Below are 23624 nucleotides of genomic sequence, written 5' to 3' on the forward strand. Positions count from 1 at the left end.
AGTTTCAGGTGAATGCTGTCCTGAGGAAAACTGCTCTAGCCCTGCTCTGCCAGTGGGTTCTGAACATTACATTTAACCAAATATTCAACACTGCCCCCACCCTCCCAGCACTTACAAGAGAATAAGAAATATGTCTTGCTGATGCTGAGGAAACTTTTGCAGTAAGATGAAGTAATTGCCACAGCAGTTTTAGTCAACAATAACTGCACTTCAAAGATAAAAGACATCCAAGCTCTCTCGTACATCCTAAATTAGGCACCAAAACCTGGCAAGTGTCTAATAACTATGACTTGGATTCTGTCTCAGACCCTCTCATCTATAACATAAAGATATTACTCATCTTTCAGATTAATATTGGTGAAAAATCCAATACAGCAAAAATCAGAAAGTCCCATAGGGAAATTAAATACATATATACAGGGCTGGTTTTAAATCGTATGCACTAAATTAGGACCTGCACAACTAAGCATAAAAAACCCCTATTGCTCAGTGAACATCATCAACTGTGTACACTGAATGAAGCAAAAGTGCCATAGAAAAAAAACCCCTGTCTCCTGATTGTGTAAAACACAAGAGTAAAAAAACCAGAAGAGTGCTTTACATTAGCCACTTCTTAAGTTTCAAATATTTGCCTTTGCAATCTTGGTGTTTCGTAATTTAAAAACAGTGTTTTAATATTACCTGGTAAAATGAGGCATAATACTTTTTTATTTTCGCTCCTTTTCTTTCTTCCATGTATGGTAAGTAAGATTAAGCTGCTTTAGTATTTGTTCTTTTCTTGTTTTTCACAAGAGGGAGGATTTGCCAACCAGATAACAAATGCTGGAAAAGATGGAGTAGGGGCACCATACAAAGAAATTACTAGAGGTGACACTGCATGAGAAAGCTGTAAAAACACAGTGTTAAGGAAAAGAGAATTATTTTTACTGTACCAACCGCTTTGTATTATATCCACATCTCCTGCCAGCACAGAGACTGCATGTTATACCATTTATTACAATGAATTAATTTCCCTGCTTTTCAGTTGAGATCTTGGTACCCTAGCTGTACTCTCGATTTAATGCATGCAAAAGTTGCTCTCCAATTGAAGAAATATGCATGATGCAAGCATCCATACACATCAACCAACAAAGGTTTTCATTCAAGTTTTTTATTATAGCTTGAATTTTTTCACTGCATTTAAAAATCTAAAAAAAATAAATATTTGTTTCACAGCTGCAAGTCACATATGCATTAACACCACAAAATCTGGAATTTAACCAGAGAAAGAATGTCAAATCCAAAAGTGTCCAGCTAAGCACAATCGTCTCAGGGCAATAATACTAAAAATAAAATCTTAAGAAAAGGGAAGGGGGGTGTTAAAGAGTTATTTCAAATGCATTTTTCTGGAAAAAAGTGAAAATTCTATTAGAAACCATAAACTACGCTTTCAGCATTTAAAAATAAATGTTTAACCTCTTGACAGCAACAACTGTCTGGTGCATCTTTTTCTTTTAAGCTGTATTCTTGACACATGGCTGCAGAGGTTTCAAATGATAAATTAACCTCTTATAACTGTGTCCACTTAATTACAGAATCAGTCCTTAAAAATAAAACAGTGTATTAAGTCAGCTTGTCCATCCACATACTGAAAATGCCATTGTATGCAGTTTTGTATCGGTACTATGTGACTGCTTCATGGATTGTACATTGTGAAGATGAATGTCTCTTAAACAATCACTTCTGATATTAAGGTTCTTAAAACAAACCAGAAAAATATATATCTTCAGAAATCAGAGTAGTCACTTTTTTTTGTTAAAAGCCATAAAATAAGCTCATATTCAATTACAAGCAATAGAAACCATACTGCTATTGGAACATAATTATTTTATCACAAAAATTTATTATTTACAAAATGAAAAGTTACCAAGTGAATTTATCAGGGAAAAAGTTAAATGTTCTTACTAGGTGATTTGAAAAACTTAAGCAAGTCTCTCATGCACTCACACGCCAAATTGTTTGCATAAGGAGAAATGTCAATTCATGTTAGTGAAACTTGACTCCCATTCACAATACTCTTGTTTTTATTGTAAGATGGCAAAATCCACATGGTTCTGTACAAGAAGGTATGTATTAAGACAGTTCCTCATTTTTGTCAATGTGTTTTGGCTCCCATGAATATCCGTACCACTGAACATTTTCTCAGATAATCAGTTATATTATCAACTCAATCATTTAACCCACTGAACTTACCACCACAAGAAAGACACAAAAAGTTAGTTTAATGATCCCACGTTACACGGAACTCTCATTGCTGAAGTTATACTAAACTGAAACCTTCATAGTGATCTATAGCCTGGATCAATTTAGACTTCAGGGTTTCTTTATCTGTGTATTTTGGAAGATCAAGAAGATTAAAGCAAGTGTGAGCTACCGGAAGATAATCTTCTCCACCTCCTGTTGGCTGGATGACTAGTTTAAGACACTTCATTCCAAGAATTGGAATACGATCACTGCCTGTCAGAAACACTGGCAAGAAAAAACAAACAAAATCTTGAAAGTAATTTAAGATTAAGATGGTATATGTCATATTTGCACTTCTAATCACTGTTTGCAATTTTTAATTATTCCAACAAGGGTTAGCTTTTCACACTGAAGTTGTTCTGCTAAGTTTGAAAAACAGGGAATAATGACTTAACCCCATCTCCAGCTTACACATGGACTCTCAACTGTAATACAACAGGCGATATATAAACAAAACCATAAAATTTTAGCATAAGAAACCAGTCGGGGAAAAAAAAGCCACAAACAAAAAAAAAACCAACCAACCAACCAAACCCCAAGAACCACCAAAAAAAAAAAAAAAAAAAAAAAAAAAAAAAAAAGAGAGAGAGAGAGAGAGAAAATAGTAGGATGTTCTTTGTTCGTCATACAGACTTTGTTATTTAAAATCCACTGGCTAAACCTTTACTGAGCACTTGCAAGCATCCTGTAAATACACAGAATTAGTTTGTTCAATATGAAATTTATCTGAATTGAAAACTAATCTATGATCTATTCTCAACAATGCTCATTCACAGGAAGCTTCAATAACTTTCTCTTCCCTGCGCTTTTGCACTCATATCAGTACCATGATGTATTAACAACCAGCTATAGCTCCAAAATTCAACCTATGTGCAATGAAAAAAAAGTAATGTAGAATGTGAACCTTAGCTCAAAACACAGAAAAAAATTCCTAGTCATAACATAAATGACAATAGCAGTTTACGTTGTTGGGGTTTTGGAGTTGGGGTGGTTTGGGGTTTTGGGGGTTTTTTGTTTTGGTTTGGGGGGGGGGTGGTTTTGGGGGGTGGTGGTTGTTGATTTTGTTTTCATTCTTGCATTCAATGCTGCTCTGGTATACTGTGATCTTCTAACTTCCCACCACCCAGAATTACTCAGGGCAACCCCAGCAAAACCAGAAACAAGCTCATAATCAATTTCTTCTACTATGTTTTTTTTTTTCTTCCAAATAAAGTTAATCACATCATTATAGACAAATATGGATGTCTGTCATCTTATCAGGCCTTATCAGGCCTGAAATCACAGCGATCCTGTTCAGCTAGCAACTTCTGCAAAGTAGTTTCAAATACTTACACAAAAACTGTTTTTTCTTCTCCAAAGACAGCTCATGAAAAACCTCCCAGAATATTTTAATTGTAGGATGGTCTGCCCAGTATTCTCCTTTGTATTCTGTATTCTAAAATGAGCAGGAAATTAGGTTATTGTTTGCATGTAGAAATAGTGGGATAATCTGACCTTAAAGTAGAATGAATGTGGTTTGTGTAAAGGGATACTGCAAGTGACGTATTGCTTTTCTTGGTCTATTTTCTTCAGCTGTTCACTCTGACTTCAACTATACAGACAGATGCAGGTTCTCCAAAGCATATTCAACCCCAATAAAGTAAAGACAAAGTCTCACAGTAAGTTTGGGCAATCAAGAGTATTTACGTGTATGAACTGTATGCATTTTGCTCACTTCCCCCTTCTAAGGTAACACATTGTCTACAGCTGCCTTTTAGTTCTGTGGATCTTTCTTCTTCCAAGTCTGATTTCCTTCAGAAATTAGATGGAAAAACTTTAAGCAGGAAGGTAAAAACAATATTTTAGTGTCTTCATTCACTGACATGCAAGAAGGACAAAAAAAAAAAAAAATTTCCTCACTCATGCAGTCAATCCAATCAAAGCTGGAAGTCACATTAATGAAAACAGAGTTCAAAAGAATATGTCACATTTTATTTTTCTTTTTGAGATGCAAAACTATGTGAAACAAATAGCTAACTATGGTTCTTACCTTCTCCAACTCTTTCCAATCATAATTTGTGTTCCCAATCACCATTGCCTGCAACTCGCTGGGCTGGAAGAGCTGAAGAACTTTACCTCCACATACTTTGTGGAAGCCCGCATGGAATGCATTGAACAAGGAAGCCACAGATTTATTGAAGATGTAATCCACATACGCATCTACAAAATCTTGCCTGTACAGAGAAGAAAAAATAAATTAGGTTGAAGAAAACCAAAAAAGCATGTGTCAGCCTTCTACCGATAAAACAGGAGCCATTTCTGTATAGAACACAGCATAGAAAGTTAAGCAAAAAGGATCATATTACATTATCTTCTCCATGTTATAACCATCATGAAGACAACCTCAATGAAAATGACACATATTTCCCCACCACGCCCTCTAACAAAAAGTCCATAATGTGCAATAGCAAAATAGTAACTTTTAGTGTTATTTCAGGCACTGTAACCATTTTTCTCATTTGTAGGCACTGCAGTGAATCGGACTGAATGGCAACAAGCTTAAAGGCTTGAATTACATGCAGTGTCCTGAAACTGACTAGTCAAACTTGCTGTTGTATTTTTTTAATTAAAAGGTTACTTTTGCACTAAAAATGCAAATCAACTTCAAACAGATGTTTGAATCCTCTACAGTAGAAAGATCAGTTAATTACCTTTTAATCAGTCCTAGTTAACACTGTTAGTTTCCACACTGGCAGAGTGACTTCAGTTACAGATTAGTTACCCTACCAACACACATTCTTTGTGGAAACCCACGGTATTTGAACAACATCCACAGCACTCGAATAACATCACCAATAATCAAAAAAAAAAAAAAAAAAAAAATCTGAACACATTTTGACAATATATTTATTAAAACGGTTGAACTGAAAATACTGGAGATGAGCAAAGTGGTGAATCACGCTCCTTCTCTTCCAGCACTCAACGAGATACCCATTTTATGCGCACCATGTAATTAGCAGAGAGGCAGGTAACTTGTATAACACTAACCCTGGAAGAAAAGGCTGCTCCAGAGAAAATTCCTAGTAATAAACTAATTAGCATTATTACACTCTATGCTAGTACTTTTAAAACTGAATTTAAGCATCATGGAATATTTGGATTTTCAGAAACAGGAATTCTTCATTGCTGCAAGACAGCAGATGATGACAGTGCTGCATACATTCCATGGACACCTTGGAACTTTTCTTGTAATTCAACTCCAATTTTACTGCCACTTGGTGACAGACGACCATCAGGGAACTTCAAAGCTATCATGGTTAAGTATCACAAAATATCACAAATCCCCAGCTTTAAGACAAGGATTTAAAAAAACACTCATATGAAAAACCCCAAAACTCTTTCCTCTACAACAAACTGAACTAGTTACAAAAAAATGCTGCCAAAAACATTTGCCCTCTAGGAACATGCCTAGAGGTACATTTCCTCCCTTGTTCCTACCATGCATAGCTTAGGTGCGTTCTGTTCTCACAGAGTATGCTCTTGCCATTTGATTCTCCCTTTACTCTGGGACAAGTAAAAGCACAGAGAATTCACCAAGATTAAAGAACAGACAGGAATATAAGAGGAATGGACAGAGAGAGATCGGAAAATGCTAGTATCCTGCAAAAAAGGGACAAACTACCAGATATATTCTACCTATCCCCCAGGAGCAGCAAGGGAACAAAGGGTCGGAGAAGCTGCTTTTGTGGACAGAAGTAACAGAATCCTTGACAAAACTTAACAAAAAACACACCCAAAAAAGAAAACAACACACCACAAAAACACAAAACCACCAAAACAAAAAAAACCACCAAAAAAACTCCACCTCTCGCACACTTTTCCAACAATAGCACTAGATAACAATTTATCTGCTCTACAAATGGAAGACTTCTCTGAAATAATATTTCATATACGAATAGTTGCCACATACTTGTAGTTTGCATACTAATATGCAAATAATTGCATCAAGGTTGAAGTTTTAATCATTACTCACTAAATTCCAGTTATATATAACTTCCTGCAGAATCATAACCATTTTTAATCTTAGAAAATGAAGACCATGCAGTCAAACTGGGCCCTAAAAAACTTCGAAATACTTCTAAGCTCAAAGTGAAAAAGTAGTATTACACATTCTGAGTAAAATTAGATAGCCTCTCTGCAACTGGCAAATCCTTAAATACAGAATCATAGAATGGTTTGGGTTGGAAGGGGCCAAGGAAGATCACCTAGTTCCAACCCCCCTGCCATGGGCAGGGACACTTTCCACTAGACCAGGTTGCTCAAAGCCCCATCCAGCCTGGCCTAGAACACTTACAGGGATGAGGCATCCACAACCTCTCTGGGCAACCTGTTGCAGTGTCAATACAATACAATAGCTATTTTAACCACACAAATGAGAACAGCTTGGAAAAACAACTAGAGTAGTTTTGCCTCCAACATTAGTGTTACAGCTTGGCACAGGATATTTATTGCAACCCAGTCATGTTCCTAACACAGACAGCAACACTGAACTACCTTGTAACCCATAAAACTCACCTATTTTGTTTGACTACAGGAACATCAGCACCATTAGGAACAAGCTCTTTAATTTCTGTTGTACCAAAATTTTCCACAGTGATCTATTTAAAACAAACAAGAACAGTATAAATTGTATTTACTGCATACTGTACTTCTTCCCACCACTTAACTAACAGCAAAATGAACAACAGGCACAGATGCTAAAATTCATGTGAATCAGCAGCTGATGCTTTTGCTCAAACACTCCATCAGAGGCAGATATAATAGATGGTATGAGCTTGATCAGAAATATTTCAAAAACTACGTAAAACTTACAGTAAAATTAAGACAAAATGCTTCTTCTATGTCATCCTCTGGATAGTCCAGTAACTGTTGCATTCCCCTGCAAAATAAATTACAAATTACTTGTATCAGCGGAAAGAAAGATTAACTTATTGTCCTGAAGCATTCTTTATGCTTTTATAATTGAAGTAAAAAAATAATACAATAAAATCTTTCTACTATTACTTCATTTATTAGCTCATTAACTTGCACTTTGTAGTGTTATTTCCTTTTGATTATCTCCAGGTGTGAATAGAGAAAGTTCATATCCTAATCTTCAGCTAAGGTATTCCCAAACCAGAGGCAGCAAGTACTTAATAACTATTGATGGGCTCTTCTATAAACTCCTTGAATTTATGAAAACTTTAGCATTCACAACACTGAGGCAATCAAACATTAACTTCTACTCATTTAAATTTCCTATCTGTTAGTGCTATTTAAATCCCTACTTAAGGGCAGATATTTAGCACGTATTTGCTCCTGAAATAATCAAAAACATTTCCTTGATGGACTAAAGACATTCAGAACTAAAACTATGTGTGTACTTAGGCTTATAAAATTAATGGCTAAAACACAAAGGTTTTGAATTTCAAATATTATTTTCCCCTAAAATTACTGTAGAACAATAAAATAGAAGACACAAATACTAAAGCCAAGCATTTAGAAGCAGGCTTCTAACAACAGCATGCATCCTTTCTGAAATGATATGATGGCTGCAAATTACACCAAGCTGTTTATCCTGTTTGTATGAAAATAACACATTTTCTTTACGTTCTTAAAGGAAAATGTTGAATTAAAAATTAATTCCTAGTAACACTCATTTTTCCTTTTCTCTTACCTGCCAACATCTGGCATCAATTCTTTTAAGTCATCCAGGGATGGTTTCTTATTCAAAAGCTTTTTGTACAAAGCCAAAGGGAAATGAAGGTCTATAATAGTAAAATTATATATTGCTAGCCCACAGACAACACCAATCAAATGAAACAAGTCACTGTCTTCAAAGGTCTAAGAACAGAAAACAGACAAGATGATTTAAAATAAAGAGGTTATTTTAATCTTGTAGAGTCCGGGGCGGGGGGGGGGGGAGTGTAAACTGCAGTATCATCTGAACGAGTTTAATTTATATTTTCTTTAAATATGTATGTAGCTGTAAGTATTGAGGAAAACAGCCTAAACTTTTAACCAGCTGAGAGACACTGAAATCCAAGGAAACAAAACTCTGGCTTTGCCAGTTGCTTACTACTGCACTATTCAGTCTTAAATATACATCAACTTTTACAAAAAATATTTTTGGGAGGGGGAGCTCACTATTGACTCCTTTGGAGTTAATAGCCAAGGCTTAAAACACAACTGTGGAAATGTTAACATTCAGGTATTTGTGATACAGCCACCCTAGTCAGTGTTTTTATTTGAAAGAAGACAAAAATGCTATGATCGAAACTTTTGAGAAAATATGACTAGATGACTACCTACAAAATGGACCCATAAATGTGACTGAACACAAAGAGACCTGTTCAACATGCACTTCAAGAATTTTTCTCTGCCAGCTTGATCTACTGATCCTGTTCTTGGAATTGGTTTATTCTAGCTGGCACTTCTTCCCACGGAACTTGCCTGGCTTGGGGACAACTGGTAAGGACTAAGTGAGGAATGGGGAAAACAGAAGGGGAAAGTTTTGATCTAACAATGACAAAAATAAACATTTTTTTGAGATTACTTCAGTTTCTCCTCTAGAAATAAAACTACCACAAACTACTACGTTCACCCATTATTAATGTAAATATTGTAAATTAAAAGAAAATTAATGACCACAGATCTCATCCTACCTGATCAGAGAACCAGATCAGCCTGGACTCTTCATAATACCTGAACATTCCATACTTGGGATCAAGCAACTCCCTCATGATGAGCAAAAAAAATTCTTTGCGAACACCTCCAGCATCAACAGCTTCTTCCCCTACAAAAATAACCTAAACCACACAATTTAGTTAGCACTGAATTAAAAACACATTGTGAAACAAGAATCGTCCAAAAATATTCTCAATTACTTGCATGGCAGTGAAAGACACTTTAAGCAATAGGTACTGATAATACCTTGAGTGGCTTCTTGTAGTCTACATTTTTTGTTTTCCTTAGGACTTCTACAGCATCTCCTACAATATTGTCTCTCCGAACCATTAATATCAGGCATGGGTTGACAGATTCAAATACTGGCAGAAAAAGAGAAGACAAATTCTGTCTGTGAGCCTGATCAACAGCCATCTGGAAAGAAAACAAAGTGGAAGTGTCAGTAGGTAACATAAGATTCCTGTGAACATTAGACAGCCATCAGTCTGGTCTTAAGAAGTGCAGAAGACATGAATGGGAATAGCTATTATGAAAGCTACTGAATTTGCCCAAATTTTCTTCATATTCCTTTTATCTCAGGAAATGTTTCGTGTCAGGAAACTTTTTTCCTTTACCCATTAGCCTCATCAATGCCAATGTTCAGGAAGTCTTAGAAAATGTTCAGGGAAGTCTTAGAATACAGTTTTTGACATTCCAGACAAAATACTTTTGGTAAGAAAAGGAAGCAATAAAACCACTGCACTTGATCTAATGAATAGTAAGCTGTTTAACATAAATCTGATATTAAAACATCCATTAAAAACTAATCCACAGTATGAGAAGTGATTGTTCATCTATTTAATTTGTATTTTAATTTTTGTATTAGTTGTTCAAAAACTAAACACTGCTGCAAATGTTTTGAACACGGCCTAGGACTCTTGAAAGTTTGTGTGTTTTAACACTATTTAACTGCTTGTAGAAACATCCAATGTGAGCATTTCCCTGAATTCATCAAACATTTGTGTCAACCATGTATATATGTTTTTAAAGGCATAAGAAACTATGTTTATTATGAACTACAAAAGCAAGCTAGTATTTTTCCTAATGAGCTCATTACTTGAGCATGACTTATCTCTCCTATTTAATTTCAGACTCAGAACAGTAAGTTTTCTCATGTTAAACATTATAAACATGGAGGGGGAGGACTGCTGCTCTTACTGCTGTTACTTTTGCAGTAGCCTCCTTTCATTCTTCCTTTCCTTTAAGAGTATGATTTATTATACTTTTACAACAACTGAACAGGTATGCATTATACGTATACAAAAAACTCCAAACAAAAGAATAGCTCACCACTGGTTTCAGCTCTACCAATAGAATCATGAAAACACATAGATCCTCTCAGCTACTTTAGGGTTGTCTAATGCATCTACCTCTAGACAAGAGATACGGGTCGAATTGTTTGTATCAAGTATCTGATCTCTAGGAAAGACTCTACTTGAAACAGAAGTGAACAAATTATGAGTAACATATAATTACATTTAACAGAAAAAGAGCCAAAAACTACTGCAAACTGCAAGATCAGGAAACCTACTCCCACTATCCCAAGTAGATGCTAGATTTTCAAGATAAGCTTCTTTTCAACTGCCTTGCAGACACTGATCAGACTTCAGAGTTCAGCAGCATCCTGAGGGTGGTATGACAGGTGAAATGAAATAAAAAATTAGGTGTGCGCTAGATATTCACATGGTGCCAACATGTTGCTCTCTGATACTAACCAATCTTAAGAACAGCACCAGCTCCTAAGTCCCATCAAGAGAAGAAATTAAAATTAACTGTAACTGGCTGCTGCCTCTAGCAAGATAGATAGACTTCCACCTCCAGGCTCTACACATATATACAATTTAAAGTCTGCACATAGAGGAGGTGGGGTTGTTTTTTTGTTGGGGGTGGTGGTTGGGTTTTGTTGGCTGGTATTTTGTTTGTTCATTTGTTTTCATTGTTTGCTTGTTTGGAGGTGTGATTATTTTTTTTTTTAAACACATGTACTATGGGTTGTTAACACCTAAAAAAAGCTCTCTCATTAATGAAAGGAAAAGAAGTTCCCTAGAAAATCATGCAATTAATAAACAATCTTGAGATCCCAAACCCACAAAACCACTAACTTCTATCATGTACATATCCCAGGATTAAAACTAGATCCATCATTCTTATGGAGAAGAGATTACAGAGAGTTCAAACAAACAAACAAAAGAACCAAACAAAACTCACCAACACCAGCAACGTCCCAAAGCCTCCAACTAACTAGCTAGCCAATATCCACAACATTAAAAACTGAGACTCTTACCTGCATCTGTATGACTGCATCTGTTTGTAGGAGAGTTGTCTTTGCCTGGGCATCAAATACAAATGGGTACGTGCAAATTGTAACAGGAATATCCGTTAACTAGAATGAAAAGAACTGTGTCATATCTCTGCTTATTTAAAAACCACAATCATAGTTAAACAAGCCATTAAAATAGTGCTAATTTAATACATAAATTTTACTACAAAGAGAAAAGATCTTTACTCATCATCAATGAAGGACAAAAGCATCTTAGCAAAATTAAGTAGATTTTCAATTATGTAGTACTTTAGCTAACAAAACAAAAATCAAATCCACACACAAACACCACACTCGCTTAGTACATATTAATTTCAGAACTTTTATTACAGCTAGTGGGTATTATCAAAGTAGTTCTTGTTTTCAAATGCTGCTTGCATTTACAATACAAAGAATTACGTATTTTTGCTCCACAAAAACATTTTCAGATTACAGCTGTGCTAACCAAGAGCTTTACACCCAACAGAACACATAAGACAATCCTTGACATCCATATTTCTGATTTCCTTACATTCTGCAGAAATGAAGAAATCAGACTGCAACCAATCTTACCTCAGTCAATCCATGGTTGACATCCTATGACAGCATTTGCACAAAGGTAGCAATAATTAAGATGAAAAAGCAGCATTAGTGTCTGCATTAATTATTCACCTCTGATGTAGAAATAAAAATACTTATCTACAGGTTCCCCCCCAAGAGAAAGTTTACTGAGAAGTATCAACCATAAACATTCTAATTAACCTACCAAATACAACCATGCCTTTTTGACACCTTATGTATCAGTCTTCAGAAAAAAGACCATTGAAGTATCATGTTTTCTTGGATGCAAAAAATAAAATTTTAAATGTTTACTTCCATACAGTAATAAATTACATTTGCATTTACCTATGTATTTTCAGCCTCAGATGACTATAGTATGTCAAATGAAATGCAAAATATTTCGAATGAATAAAAATTTAAAAACACAAAGGAACCCCACCACTTTACCATGAAGTCTGAAGAATCGTTTTGGCTTATAAGGTATGATATGAGAAAACAAATTCACTCTTGAAATTTGAGACAGGCCAATACATATAGCTGGGACTGTGTGGAGACTTCCACAATAAGCTGAGAAACTAAGTTATCCATCTGGTGATGTACCCTCCTTATCCTCCGCTGAAAGCTAAGTTTGTTTCTACCTAGCAGGCAGAAAACAAAAATAATAAAAAGTAATGACAAACTAATACATTTTAAATTTGACTACATATATAAGACTAAGAAGTCAAATATCTAGGCATCCATGGCTCATAGAAAGTGATGGCCAGAATACTTTCTATCTGTATCCCTAACTCCTACAAGAAACATCAGATTTGAGTATCCCATTTGTCACAGATTTACGCAATTTTGCACTCCTACTGTATATACCATTATTTATTCCTAATTCAAATGTTTTTTCTCAATTCCTTTAAGCCGTATCCCAAGAATACTTCTTCAAATCAATAGTTCCATTATTATGTACCTTTGTTTTTCCCCCACTCATTTTTCTCTTGTTGCAAAAATGAGTTTTTTTCTTCCAAGTTTCTCTCTGAGAATACTCTGAACACTTCTCAGATTATCTTTTCTTCTATATTTTACCCTCTACATTTTAATTAAGGAACTGAGCAAACAGTTTTGCCTCAAGTTATGACAGTAAAAATTAGACTAGTGAATGAAATGTTGATTTATTATTACTGTTTCAATAGGCAAGTAGGGTTTCTTATAATTTTAAAAGCAAGAACACAGGAAGCTAGCTGATATGAAGGCAGAATAAGGCCATCAAAACCATTTATGAAGGAGATCTGACTAAGGCCATGGATTTTTTTTTTTTCAGTCCTATAATAAATCAGAGTAACATTTTCTGCTGAATTTGAAACTACACAAATGAATGACAAAATAATGATGATTAAAGGGAAATTCAGTACCTAGTATTTTCACAGTAACGTCAAGCTCAATCTTCAGATTTAAATAACAAATGGTGCTTAAGACTTCCATTATAAGGCAATTTTCCAGCTCTCATTTTCCCATATTGAGTATTTCCTTTCCCAGTCATGACATGCAATTCGGGTTTGTTTACATTCACTTAAAGCACAGTTACAAAGGTCATTATTTTTAAATTCCACCACTTCTGTATCCTTCATTGGCATATGCTTCTCTGTTCCAAATATACAGCCTGTCTCTAATTCGAAGGCCCTGCAATGCTTATCCCTAGCTTCTACATCTCCTTTAGAGTATCACCCCTCTTAGCTATCAACACCAGCCTATATCACACATCGGTTATGTTTTCAGACAAGTACGGCTGAAACAAATGTCTGTCATGACTGCCAATACTGACCCATTATTTCTTTACACTCCTCAATCTTCTTGCTGTTGTTATTTTACATTGCAATTTTAATTCTTTGGGAAATGGCATCACTTGCTTTGTATTCATAAAATACAGCAAAAGTAGGTCTCCCATGCTCAGCACCTTCCAGGTACTGCTGCAAAAAATTTACATTTAGGTGGCTAGAGAAAGCATATTAACTTTTCCAATATTCTTCCAAAGCTTAAGTCAAAGAACTGTGTGGCAAATTCCTATCCAACTCACTAATTCTCTGTACAGTCATTAATTTAATTCCACTTACCACTCTTCTGTTTACAGATCCAGGAATTAATTATCTTGGTTCTTGTTGTCATACTCACAGCAGGAAACTATGTTAGTGTCCATGGTTTAACCCCAGCCAGCAACTAAGCACCACACAGCCACTCACTCACTCACTGCCCCAGCTAGGATGTCTGTCTAGTTATTCATCCCCTGCAACTCCCTATTATGCTTCTAGACTTACTTTTCCAAGATAGTTTCAGCTTTCTCAATGACTGAACCTTTCCTAACCTTTTTGACATGGCAAGTCTCAAGCAACAGCATTCTAAATCACTTTTTAATTGAACACATTGAACAGTGTCAGTACTAAGAATGATACCCTACAAGAAGCATGCCTGTTTAGCAATTCTTTCTTTGCTTGTACCTAACAGAAGTCTGTTCAGCATCAGTGATCTGTGACGAAAAAAACCAAGCTTCTCTAAAGGGAAAAAACCAAAACAAAATATGGGGGAAAAACCCACAAAAAAACCAAAATAAAACCCAACACAACTTACCATTCCAAATACCTGCTGCTGGACCCAGTTGACATAGTCATTTCTGATATCTATCAAATCTTGTATCTCATGAATGTAAAATCTGTCATACTGTATAACTTGTCCTCTTTCATTTACCTAAGGAAGTGCAGTTTGTTATTAGTGCTTTGTATAAAAGTTTTAAAAAGGACAGTTACCATGTTTTTCAAGTATTTGATATGCCAACCACAGACACACAGCTACTAAAACAATTATAGAAAAACAACAGTGCCTACCAAAATGCAGAAAACAATGTTAAACACACGTATACATTCATTACTCACAATCCCATCAAAGACGCAAAGAAAATTATGATTAACTGAGCACACAGTACCACACAACACAGTGATGTGAGGCAGTGGAACAGGTTGCCCAAGGAAGTGGTGAATGCTCTATCCCTGGCAGTCTTCAAGGCCAGGCTGGATGGGGCCTTGTGCAACATGGCATAGTGGAAGGTGTCCCTGCCCATGGCAGTGGGGTTGAAACTAGATGATCTTAAGGTCCTTTCCAGCCCTAACCCTTCTAGGATTCTGTGATTCTATGACACTTTGAAGCACCATATGATCTCACAGGAACAGTGATGAATATACATATTCATGTATATAATGCATACAAATACTTGTTTCTGTATTTGCATAAGTTTAAGAACCATGATTCAAGAACTCTATTCTTAATTACAGTATGAATACTATCTCTATTACCTGTGACCAGAGGGACAGTTTCCATTTAAAAACATTAAGCTTAGAAAGAGATGTGGAAAAATAGCTTTATACAAAGGCTTGTCTCTACAGTGTAATTGTAATCCAGAAGCATCCACACTTTACTAACACATGCTTCTTTTCCCAAGTACTGTTAAGCACTGTTAACTGCCAAAACACCAAAATCACCAATTCTGCCTTTATAACCAGATAATCTAAGCCTATTTTTCCTCAAACATTGTCCTACCTCCCATTTACCACCACCACCCAAACCACCAGATACTAAATACGTGAAACACACCAGATATATCACCCCATTTTCATCTCTTCAGTCCACACCAGCTAATTGTTAAGATTGTACAATATAAACAGTTTTGCAGCAGGGTAGTACAAAATTAACTATTTCTATGTTCTTTTAGCATTATAAATACAAAATTACAAAATAAACTACAGAGGGAAAAACATAGGGGGTGCAAGGGGAAACCTCAGCAGCAATTAGACAATCGCTCTGATGTGCACAGTCTGGTTACTCCAAATGATTTTTATTTTTGTTCGAAGTTCACAAATTCATTAATTTTCATGAATGAAGTTACAATACTAACAAACTGAATAAACAAATTGGAAAATAAATGTTTGCCTTGGTAATACTGTGCACATCTTTCTTGTTCAAAATATAGCTTGCTCTTATCTTCCATTCTGATATTGCTATTATTTCAACTTTTAAGAGGCAATTCTTTACAACATATCCTCACAGATGTAATTGACTGGGTCAGTCTATGTTCCCAAGAAAATAGGTAATTCCATCACCATGTCACATTGGAATCCAGAATTCCAATGGTTCATAGGTCCAGATGGAACAACTACAAATATCTCTGTAGATGTAAATCTAAGTATTTAAAACTCTTTAGTAAATTAACTTCTTTTAACAACTACACAGCACACAGATGCTGACAAAAAACAAACAGATAAGTAATTGGTTAAAATTGATGTAAACATACTCTGTGCAGTATTTCCAGAACTCTGAAAGCCGTGTGTAGAAAATTGGTAAGTATTCTTCTTTCAGAAGCCGGAATGCCCATCTTGCACAATTTCAAAAGGTGGACCACGACATCCTTGTAGAGTTCCACTATCTTGAGGAACAATGGAGGTTCAAGTAGAGACCACCAATTTTCTGTCAACAAATGGTGAATACACAAACTCAGTACTTGCCATTACAACACTATGTTATGCTATCCTTTTAATCAAAACCCATGTTTTGCTAGAAAGCACCCTTGTATGTTACCTTAACACAGTAACAACACAGCAAGACTGGTGCAGACTTTTAAGTAGCAAACTACTCTTTGTATAAATAATGAAACCTCTATTCAAACACTCTTACTGTTACACACCAAGTCTTTAAAATAAGTCTATTCATTTTGAGTACAACAGCATCATGAAGTAACATTTCACATAAAAGCAGACAGCTCAAACCATGAAACCTTGACTTAAGCATATCGTCCTGAGAGCAATGGAAAGTCATGGAAAAGAATCTACAGTTCAAAGACATTATCAGTTTGCTTTTCTTTACAGCAGACAAGCTCCTTATCCTTACAAAAAACTACTGAAAACAACAAGAGATGGGTTACAAGGCAAAAAAATAATTGAGGAAGAAGGAAGTGCCCTCTCAAAAAGGTATCAATTAAAAAGGAAATATTCTTAAACCTTAATTCTTTAAGCAGAATTCCAGGTGAGAGGAGTCACAGTAAGGTGTTAGGATATAGAGTTAAAACAACTTAAGATCAGTGAGAAAACATGAAGCAACAAAACAAGCACTGTAGTCAAAACAAAGATAAATGTAACATCTGCTCTGTAACACTTGTGTAAATTCCTTAGAGCTTGTTAGCTGTCTGACCACATAATTTTCACTTTAAAGTGCAAATCACATACTAAATTCACTGAACTATACAGTTTAATTCCTCCCAGATGGGATCAATCCAAAAATTACAACACCAGATGAATTCATATGGATGGCCAGTTAACTCACCCAGAAGGAAAATAATAGGTGTTATCTTACATTCCAAGCAATGTTAACCCTTAACTTTCTCATTGGGGAAGTCTACAGAACTGTAACTACACAGCAGGTGTTGCTGAGACCATGTCTTCCCTAATGGAATTTCTATACTTTTTTTTTTTTTTTTCCTGGAGATCCTTAGTTTTAACAGTAAAGAATTCATTTTCTTACCAAGAACTTTCAGAGGAGCTTTTTCTAGGTTCAGAATAGCTGTCCCAAAAGGAATAGCTAACGTTGTGAAATTGTTTGCATCACTCATCAGTGGGCATTCTGGTAGAGTGAGATACAGCCTCAAAGCTTCAACATCTGGTAAGGAGCTGGTCAATTTGGGAATAAGGTTCTTTTCCAAACTAGCTGCCACCTACAGCACATAATAAAGTTCTGTTTATTTTAATGCAATTGTGAATTTAAACAAATGCCCACTTAGATAAATAATAATCAAGAAAACAATCACCAAGAGTTTATATTAGACTATTGTACATTTAGAAAGCAGACAGTATATTAAATATTAAAATACAATATGCTGATGTGCTACTTGTCACAACACAATACAGTTTTACATATTTGCAGTTGATACATTATTGAGCAAAGAAAGTTATTAAAAGGGTCATAGCAAGCATAATGATAGTATTTTTTGATAGATGCAACACAGAAAGCTAACCCCAAACCTAAGGAAAACATGCAGCACAAACCTGTTGTGATATGTGAGTGTGGTCAGGCTGTATAAGTTTGTGAAACAGTAGTCTAGCAGCATTCATATCAACCCCTGAGAATTTAGTGCTGGTTTTGTAATGATCATCATTGCTGCAGGGAGGGGGGGAAACAAAAAATCCAGAGAAAAAGACTGAATCCTGTATTCTCAGCAACTCAAGAATTTTCCTCACCTTGAATTTTTAGCCTTACTAAGTAATTAAAACATGAGATCACAGTATCAGACTTATTTTTTAAATAACCTTTGACGCAACTGAAAAAAAAAAAAATCTCCTCCAACCGCAAAACAAGCATGTAAAAACACTAGGATCTAAACCAGCCTGTGCAATATATTCCCCCTGAATTATATACAACCTATATCTGAGAAATAATGAGCTTTGCTGGCTTACATGGTAACAGCCAGGCAGCACACACTTCCAAACTGGCAAGAGACATGCTGCATTTTAGGCCAGCTGGCAAACCATACAGCTGTAAAGGAACTAGAAGTTTAAACTTTGGGGTATTAGAGTTACAGATAAGGAAATACTGGAAAGGTGTTACAGCTGGAACAAGAGACACTAGGAAGGTAGCTACCATTAACTCTGTCTCAGGAACACTTTGTTTAAAAGCCTCACCACTTACCTCAAAGCCAAAAAGCTCCCATTCAGACACCCAGCTGAGGAGAATGCTCCATCAATTTCACTGAAATTGTTCACATCAAATAATTTACATTTATTTTCCTTTTACAAAATAGCATTTTCAATAAAAACTGTATTAAATCCCTAAAAAATTACACTGTACAAAGGGCGGAACTCTGACTTCAATATGACCAAACAACACTACATAGAACCTCCACTCAAGACTCAATGCTTAAGACAGCTCAAATCAAAGCAAATCTTGCAATTTATTTTTCAGTTCTTTGCATCCTCCTTTATTAAAGTAGAAGCAATAATCTTTGAGTTGTTTTCCTATTCCTTTACATGTACTGTTATTTTTCAGTGTGCAGCTAGATACCTAATTTAATCTTGTATAGTCATCTAAACTGTGACAGAGATGACAGACTAAAGGAGCTAAACAACTTGACAAGCATGACAATGAAAGCACAGCAAAAGCTCTGTATGTAATAAAAATCAGTAATTAAAAATAGGTTTGCTATGTACGTACAAAACCCCAGTAATGCCCAATCATGAGTAAAATTAGAAGACAATTTCTTTCTTAAACATCACTTACTTAGCTATCTCTACAGGAAGTCTTCCAGATGGGAAAGTCAGCAATCTTTGAATAAACGTTTCATTCACAGTCCAGATCTGCTTCAAAAGGTCAGGATACCTAAAATCATCTGATGGCACCATGTTCTAAATTTTAAAGAAAGCGTAAAGAATCAGGCACATAAAACTGATTTCCAGAAAAATAAACCTTGTGGTTAAGCTCTTTATCTCTTCAGTGACTGACCATTTGCCTATGCAGACTATTACTGTGAAATAAGCCCAAGGATAAATTTACTACATTCTAGCAGTTCTGCATTCACTATGAAAACAGAGCATACACTAAAACCATCTAGATTAGTATGTTAATTCACACTATAGCTTATTTAATGGTAAACTCCCTAAACATACAGTTCTTTTCTACCTAATGAACCCTAAACAAGCTTTAGACAGAGTAGCAAACATCTCTTCTCCCTAGTCACTGTGAGCCATTTAGCTCACTTCTAAGCTGTGAACATTCAAAAAAAGAAGCCATTCCATTTTTTGGACAGCTGCTTTCCCACCCCATTTCCATCAGACTTCTCTGAGAATGAATCATGTTTCTCTGAACATTCACTGCATCATCAGATGAACTGCATTTTGATGTGATGCTCATACCGAATGAATTCCAGCAAGATTTCTAATAGTAAAGAGGAGTAGAACCTAGATCATCCTTTTGAGTGGGAGCATTAGTTCAAAAAGAGATGGCAAATAGCACCAAAAATAAGATTAAACTAGTAAATGGAAACATATTTCTCCTGAGGGTGGCGTCTGACAACATAGGTGACTCGGTATAATGATGACATTTTAGCTGTTGCCAAAAATGAGTACTTCTGATCCCACCCTACAGGATCAGGATGAGAAACCCTCTTGCTGTTTCCCTTGTGCCCAGCCAAAGTGTCATTTAAACCCACAGTGAAACAACCCAGGGAACAGAGCTGCTCAAAAACTAACTTGACAAAACAGATTTTGGCTGAGACCCCTTAACTGGCAAGAACACACAAGTCCCAGGAGTACAGTGCTTGCATAACTTTGAAATAATTCAATACAAATTACCAAAGAGTACTAAAAGGGATAGTTTTGCAGCATCAAAGTTGATTTATTGCCAATACTTTTTGAACACAAGTCACAATAAGTGCATTCATAGTCTCCAGTTCACCTCAATTAGCCAGTCAGAATCTACTTCAGTAATTATGAAAACTGCACACAAGAAAGGAGTTTCAATAGAGAAACTTTGAGCCTATATTATCAGTTATTTTTCCAGTCTACACCTGCTAAACAAGCCTCTCTCGAGTACAGCAATAGTTACCTCAACTCAATCAGAATTTAAAAAAGAAAAAACAAACAAACACAAAAAAAACCCCCAAACCCACAAACTAAAAAATTTGTTGATTCTGTATGACCAGAATAGACTGTGGGAGAAAAGAGTTGCTGCAAGCCTGAACCATACTCAGTTTTTCTTGTCGACAAACACGTTTCCCACTAAAATTCGCTGTCTTTCATGCCCAAATTAAGTTTTCACCGCTCACACTCAACTCTTGATGCTTCATTAATCCCTATGGTCTAGTATCTGCTGCGCTATATTGGAAACAGCCCTATGTATCTTGATCTTGTTTTTTCCTCCCAACTCATCCTCTAACAGCATTTTGCTTCCACCATACTTTCACATTGCCATTTTTACTGTAAAGTCCTTCTAGACTTTTTTTCTGTACTAGAATTTAAAAGACCAATTCTTGCCCATTTAAAACTTAAGTTTAAACACTAGCATAAAACTATCACATAAGAAACTATGCCACCACCTACATTTTTTTGCAAAAAATCCTATTTCTTCCCTCATCGTTGTGGTACGCTAACACAGCTACAGAGCAGAAGACGACAAAGCTGCAGTCAGGAGTCACCGAGGAGGACTAGGCAGAGGCAAATGAAATATTCAATCACCTTTTCCTTAATGAAAGGAAAAGAAGTGCGTGCATCCATCACTCAAGAAGAAAGCTTATGCCAAAAAGCCTCAAGAGCTTACTAACAGCCAACAATAAGTGTATGCAAGTCCTCCAATTGCTAAATTGACTTAAGTGTCTTGCACTTCCACACTGTTCTAATGAGCTTTACATTGTCATGCACCTTCAATATGAAAATATTAAAATGAATCAGAAAAAAACTAAAATTTAACTCCAACAGACTTTAAAACAAAAATATATTTAATTTGTTACCTGTGGATAAAAGTAGTGTGCAAAACTTTGATCCCCACCAGAGAAAATTCTCTTTACACAATAACACTCCTCACTGTCTGCAACAGGAATAAACACAGGCAACTGTGAAAACGTGAATGTGAGAAATGATTGACACTGCAATCAACACTCAATTAGAAAAAGGTTCCTTTGTTACATAACCTTGCTGAAGAAGATATTTGCAATGCAACAGTTAAGACTATCTTTAACTTAGATAAATGCTAACAGCTCTAAGCTTTATCTCTAGTGCTAACAAAAGACCTAACCCAACAACATAAGCAAGCATGTATTTCATTTCCTACAGCAGAAATGGACTTTAGGGAATAGCGCACAGTGAAAATGAACTGGTTTAGAATAAAGCGATTATAGTTCATTCTTAGTTTAAATCTCGAGATTTGTAAGACATTATAAAGGAAGAGCAATCCAAGAAGTAAATATGCCAGATGTTGCTTACCTGTGGTTATCGGGCATTGAGTACTATAAGGAAGCCAGTTTCCTTTTACTGTGAAGGGACTTTTCCTATTACTGGTTGTTCCTGTACCTAATTGCCCATTACCTCCAAGACCAAAAGAATAAATTCTTCCAGATGAAGGAACAAACGCAGTGGTGTGCTGCCTGGGGCAAACAAAATTCAGTAACAGAAACCTAAGCATTATAACATGCTTTGTGCAGGCCAGCCTAAGAATTGCGTTAAACAGTATGTTAGAAGTCCGGTAGTATCAAACACTCCACTTGCCTATTGGCAATACTCTGCGTTTATACTCCAACAGGCAATATTCCTTTTTCAAGAAGTTCACTGACTGGAGATGCCAGGTTCTGCCTTGAGCCCCTGCTTAGCCACAGTCTGGCCTCTAGAGCGTCTCTCTAGACATTCAGAAATTTGAATCTGGTTTCTACCAGATTAGCTGTATGTCCTTTCCCCTCCCATTCGTCTCAAGCCTAGATGCCCTCGCTCCTATTACAAATGAATGGGTCCACTCAATGTCAACCAAACTGCCAGAAAAATAGGTTTACATTTACAGGTTCTTTAAACCAAATAACAGCGTGTGCCCATCTTGTAAAAAATTATGTTGCCTCCCTCATTTTGTCATATGTGCTGGGAATATTTTGAGTTTCTTTGGTGCTATTTATAATACATGCAATAAAAACCCATTAGGAACCAAAGTGCCATACAGTGTTACAGATATTTCACAAAACAAATTATGTTTCCATATTTTACAGTTATCCTCAGTAATACTCATGTACCCCTTTCAAAGACACTTACTCCTAAGTAGAAAATGATAAAGTGACAGCAATAAACACCTTCACACTGATTATTCACACTTTCAATTTAGCAAATCAGAGCCTCTTGTATAGTATAACTTCCTTTACTTCTTCCATTGAATGTTTTTTAAATCCCAATAAGGTCTCTAAATATCTTTTGTTAGAGACCATCTTGTATTCCCTAAAAAAAAAAAAACAACCAAAACCAAAACAAAACAAAAACCAAAAACCCAAAACAACCCACACACACCAACCACCACAAAAAACCCCCAAAAAACTCCACCCAAAACACAGAATAGACCTTACCTGCCACAAGTGATCTGCGTGACAACACTTCCCATAAGTTCAAAAACTTTCCTTGGGTTTATCTCATGGCTGGTAGAGTTATGACCCAACTGACCATAGCCTCCAGCTCCAAATGTAAAAACCCCACCTTCCTAAAGAAATAAATTATTTTCATTAAAAAGATAGTATCTCTCAGAACAAGAAACTTAACAGAAAAAAGGGTCTAATAAGTCTCCCTGTCTGATGATTTTCGAATTGTGGAGAAAGGAGAAAAAAAAAAAAAACCAAAAAACAAACATGCATAAGAGGGCTCTGAGACACAGAAGGGTCACAAGTTAACTGCAGTTATGAAAATATGGCACAGCTATTGAGTATTACCTTATTCATGCTAAATTGCGTTCTTGTCATTTCCACATTATTATACAATAGTCCTGCCATTAACTTGTGTCATTAATAGATACTAATCCTTGTTTTTCATCTTTTCCAGTTTTCTTAATGAACTACAACAGTATATAAAGTCATACTATTAAAAAAGTATACTTCGGCTTTTAAATACTGAATATATATTTCAAAGCAATTACTAAATAGGAAGCTGCCCTCAGGCAGACAATGCAGGGTAGGACTGAAAAAACCAGCTTCGTTACTTGAAAT

At 35.8% G+C, this 23624-nt stretch overlaps 1 protein-coding gene across 5 annotated transcripts in view; it reads right to left on the reverse strand.

The window, feature by feature from the left end:
- Positions 1-1862: 1862 nt before the first annotated feature.
- Positions 1863-23624, reverse strand: part of HERC4 (HECT and RLD domain containing E3 ubiquitin protein ligase 4) — a 36504-nt gene continuing 14742 nt past the window's right edge. For 3 of the 5 annotated variants that reach the window (XM_030487069.1, XM_030487068.1, XM_030487071.1), the window contains exons 8-26: positions 22995-23125; positions 21880-22040; positions 21408-21484; positions 19184-19308; positions 18596-18655; positions 17956-18067; positions 17435-17624; positions 16212-16384; positions 14498-14614; positions 11900-11923; positions 11312-11410; positions 9235-9402; positions 8967-9110; positions 7979-8145; positions 7135-7201; positions 6838-6920; positions 4313-4496; positions 3616-3718; positions 1863-2508 (exon numbers count right to left, since the gene is read on the reverse strand). In XM_030487069.1, the coding sequence (XP_030342929.1) occupies positions 2300-2508; positions 3616-3718; positions 4313-4496; positions 6838-6920; positions 7135-7201; positions 7979-8145; positions 8967-9110; positions 9235-9402; positions 11312-11410; positions 11900-11923; positions 14498-14614; positions 16212-16384; positions 17435-17624; positions 17956-18067; positions 18596-18655; positions 19184-19308; positions 21408-21484; positions 21880-22040; positions 22995-23125 (2394 nt within the window). In that variant the 3' untranslated portion in view covers positions 1863-2299. The remainder of the gene's footprint in view (positions 2509-3615; positions 3719-4312; positions 4497-6837; positions 6921-7134; positions 7202-7978; positions 8146-8966; positions 9111-9234; positions 9403-11311; positions 11411-11899; positions 11924-14497; positions 14615-16211; positions 16385-17434; positions 17625-17955; positions 18068-18595; positions 18656-19183; positions 19309-21407; positions 21485-21879; positions 22041-22994; positions 23126-23624) is intronic. The other 2 variants (XM_030487073.1, XM_030487072.1) reach the window with 2 other exon arrangements.

Source organism: Strigops habroptila, chromosome 5 (genome assembly GCF_004027225.2).
Source record: "Strigops habroptila isolate Jane chromosome 5, bStrHab1.2.pri, whole genome shotgun sequence".
NCBI classification, from domain to species: domain Eukaryota; kingdom Metazoa; phylum Chordata; class Aves; order Psittaciformes; family Psittacidae; genus Strigops; species Strigops habroptila.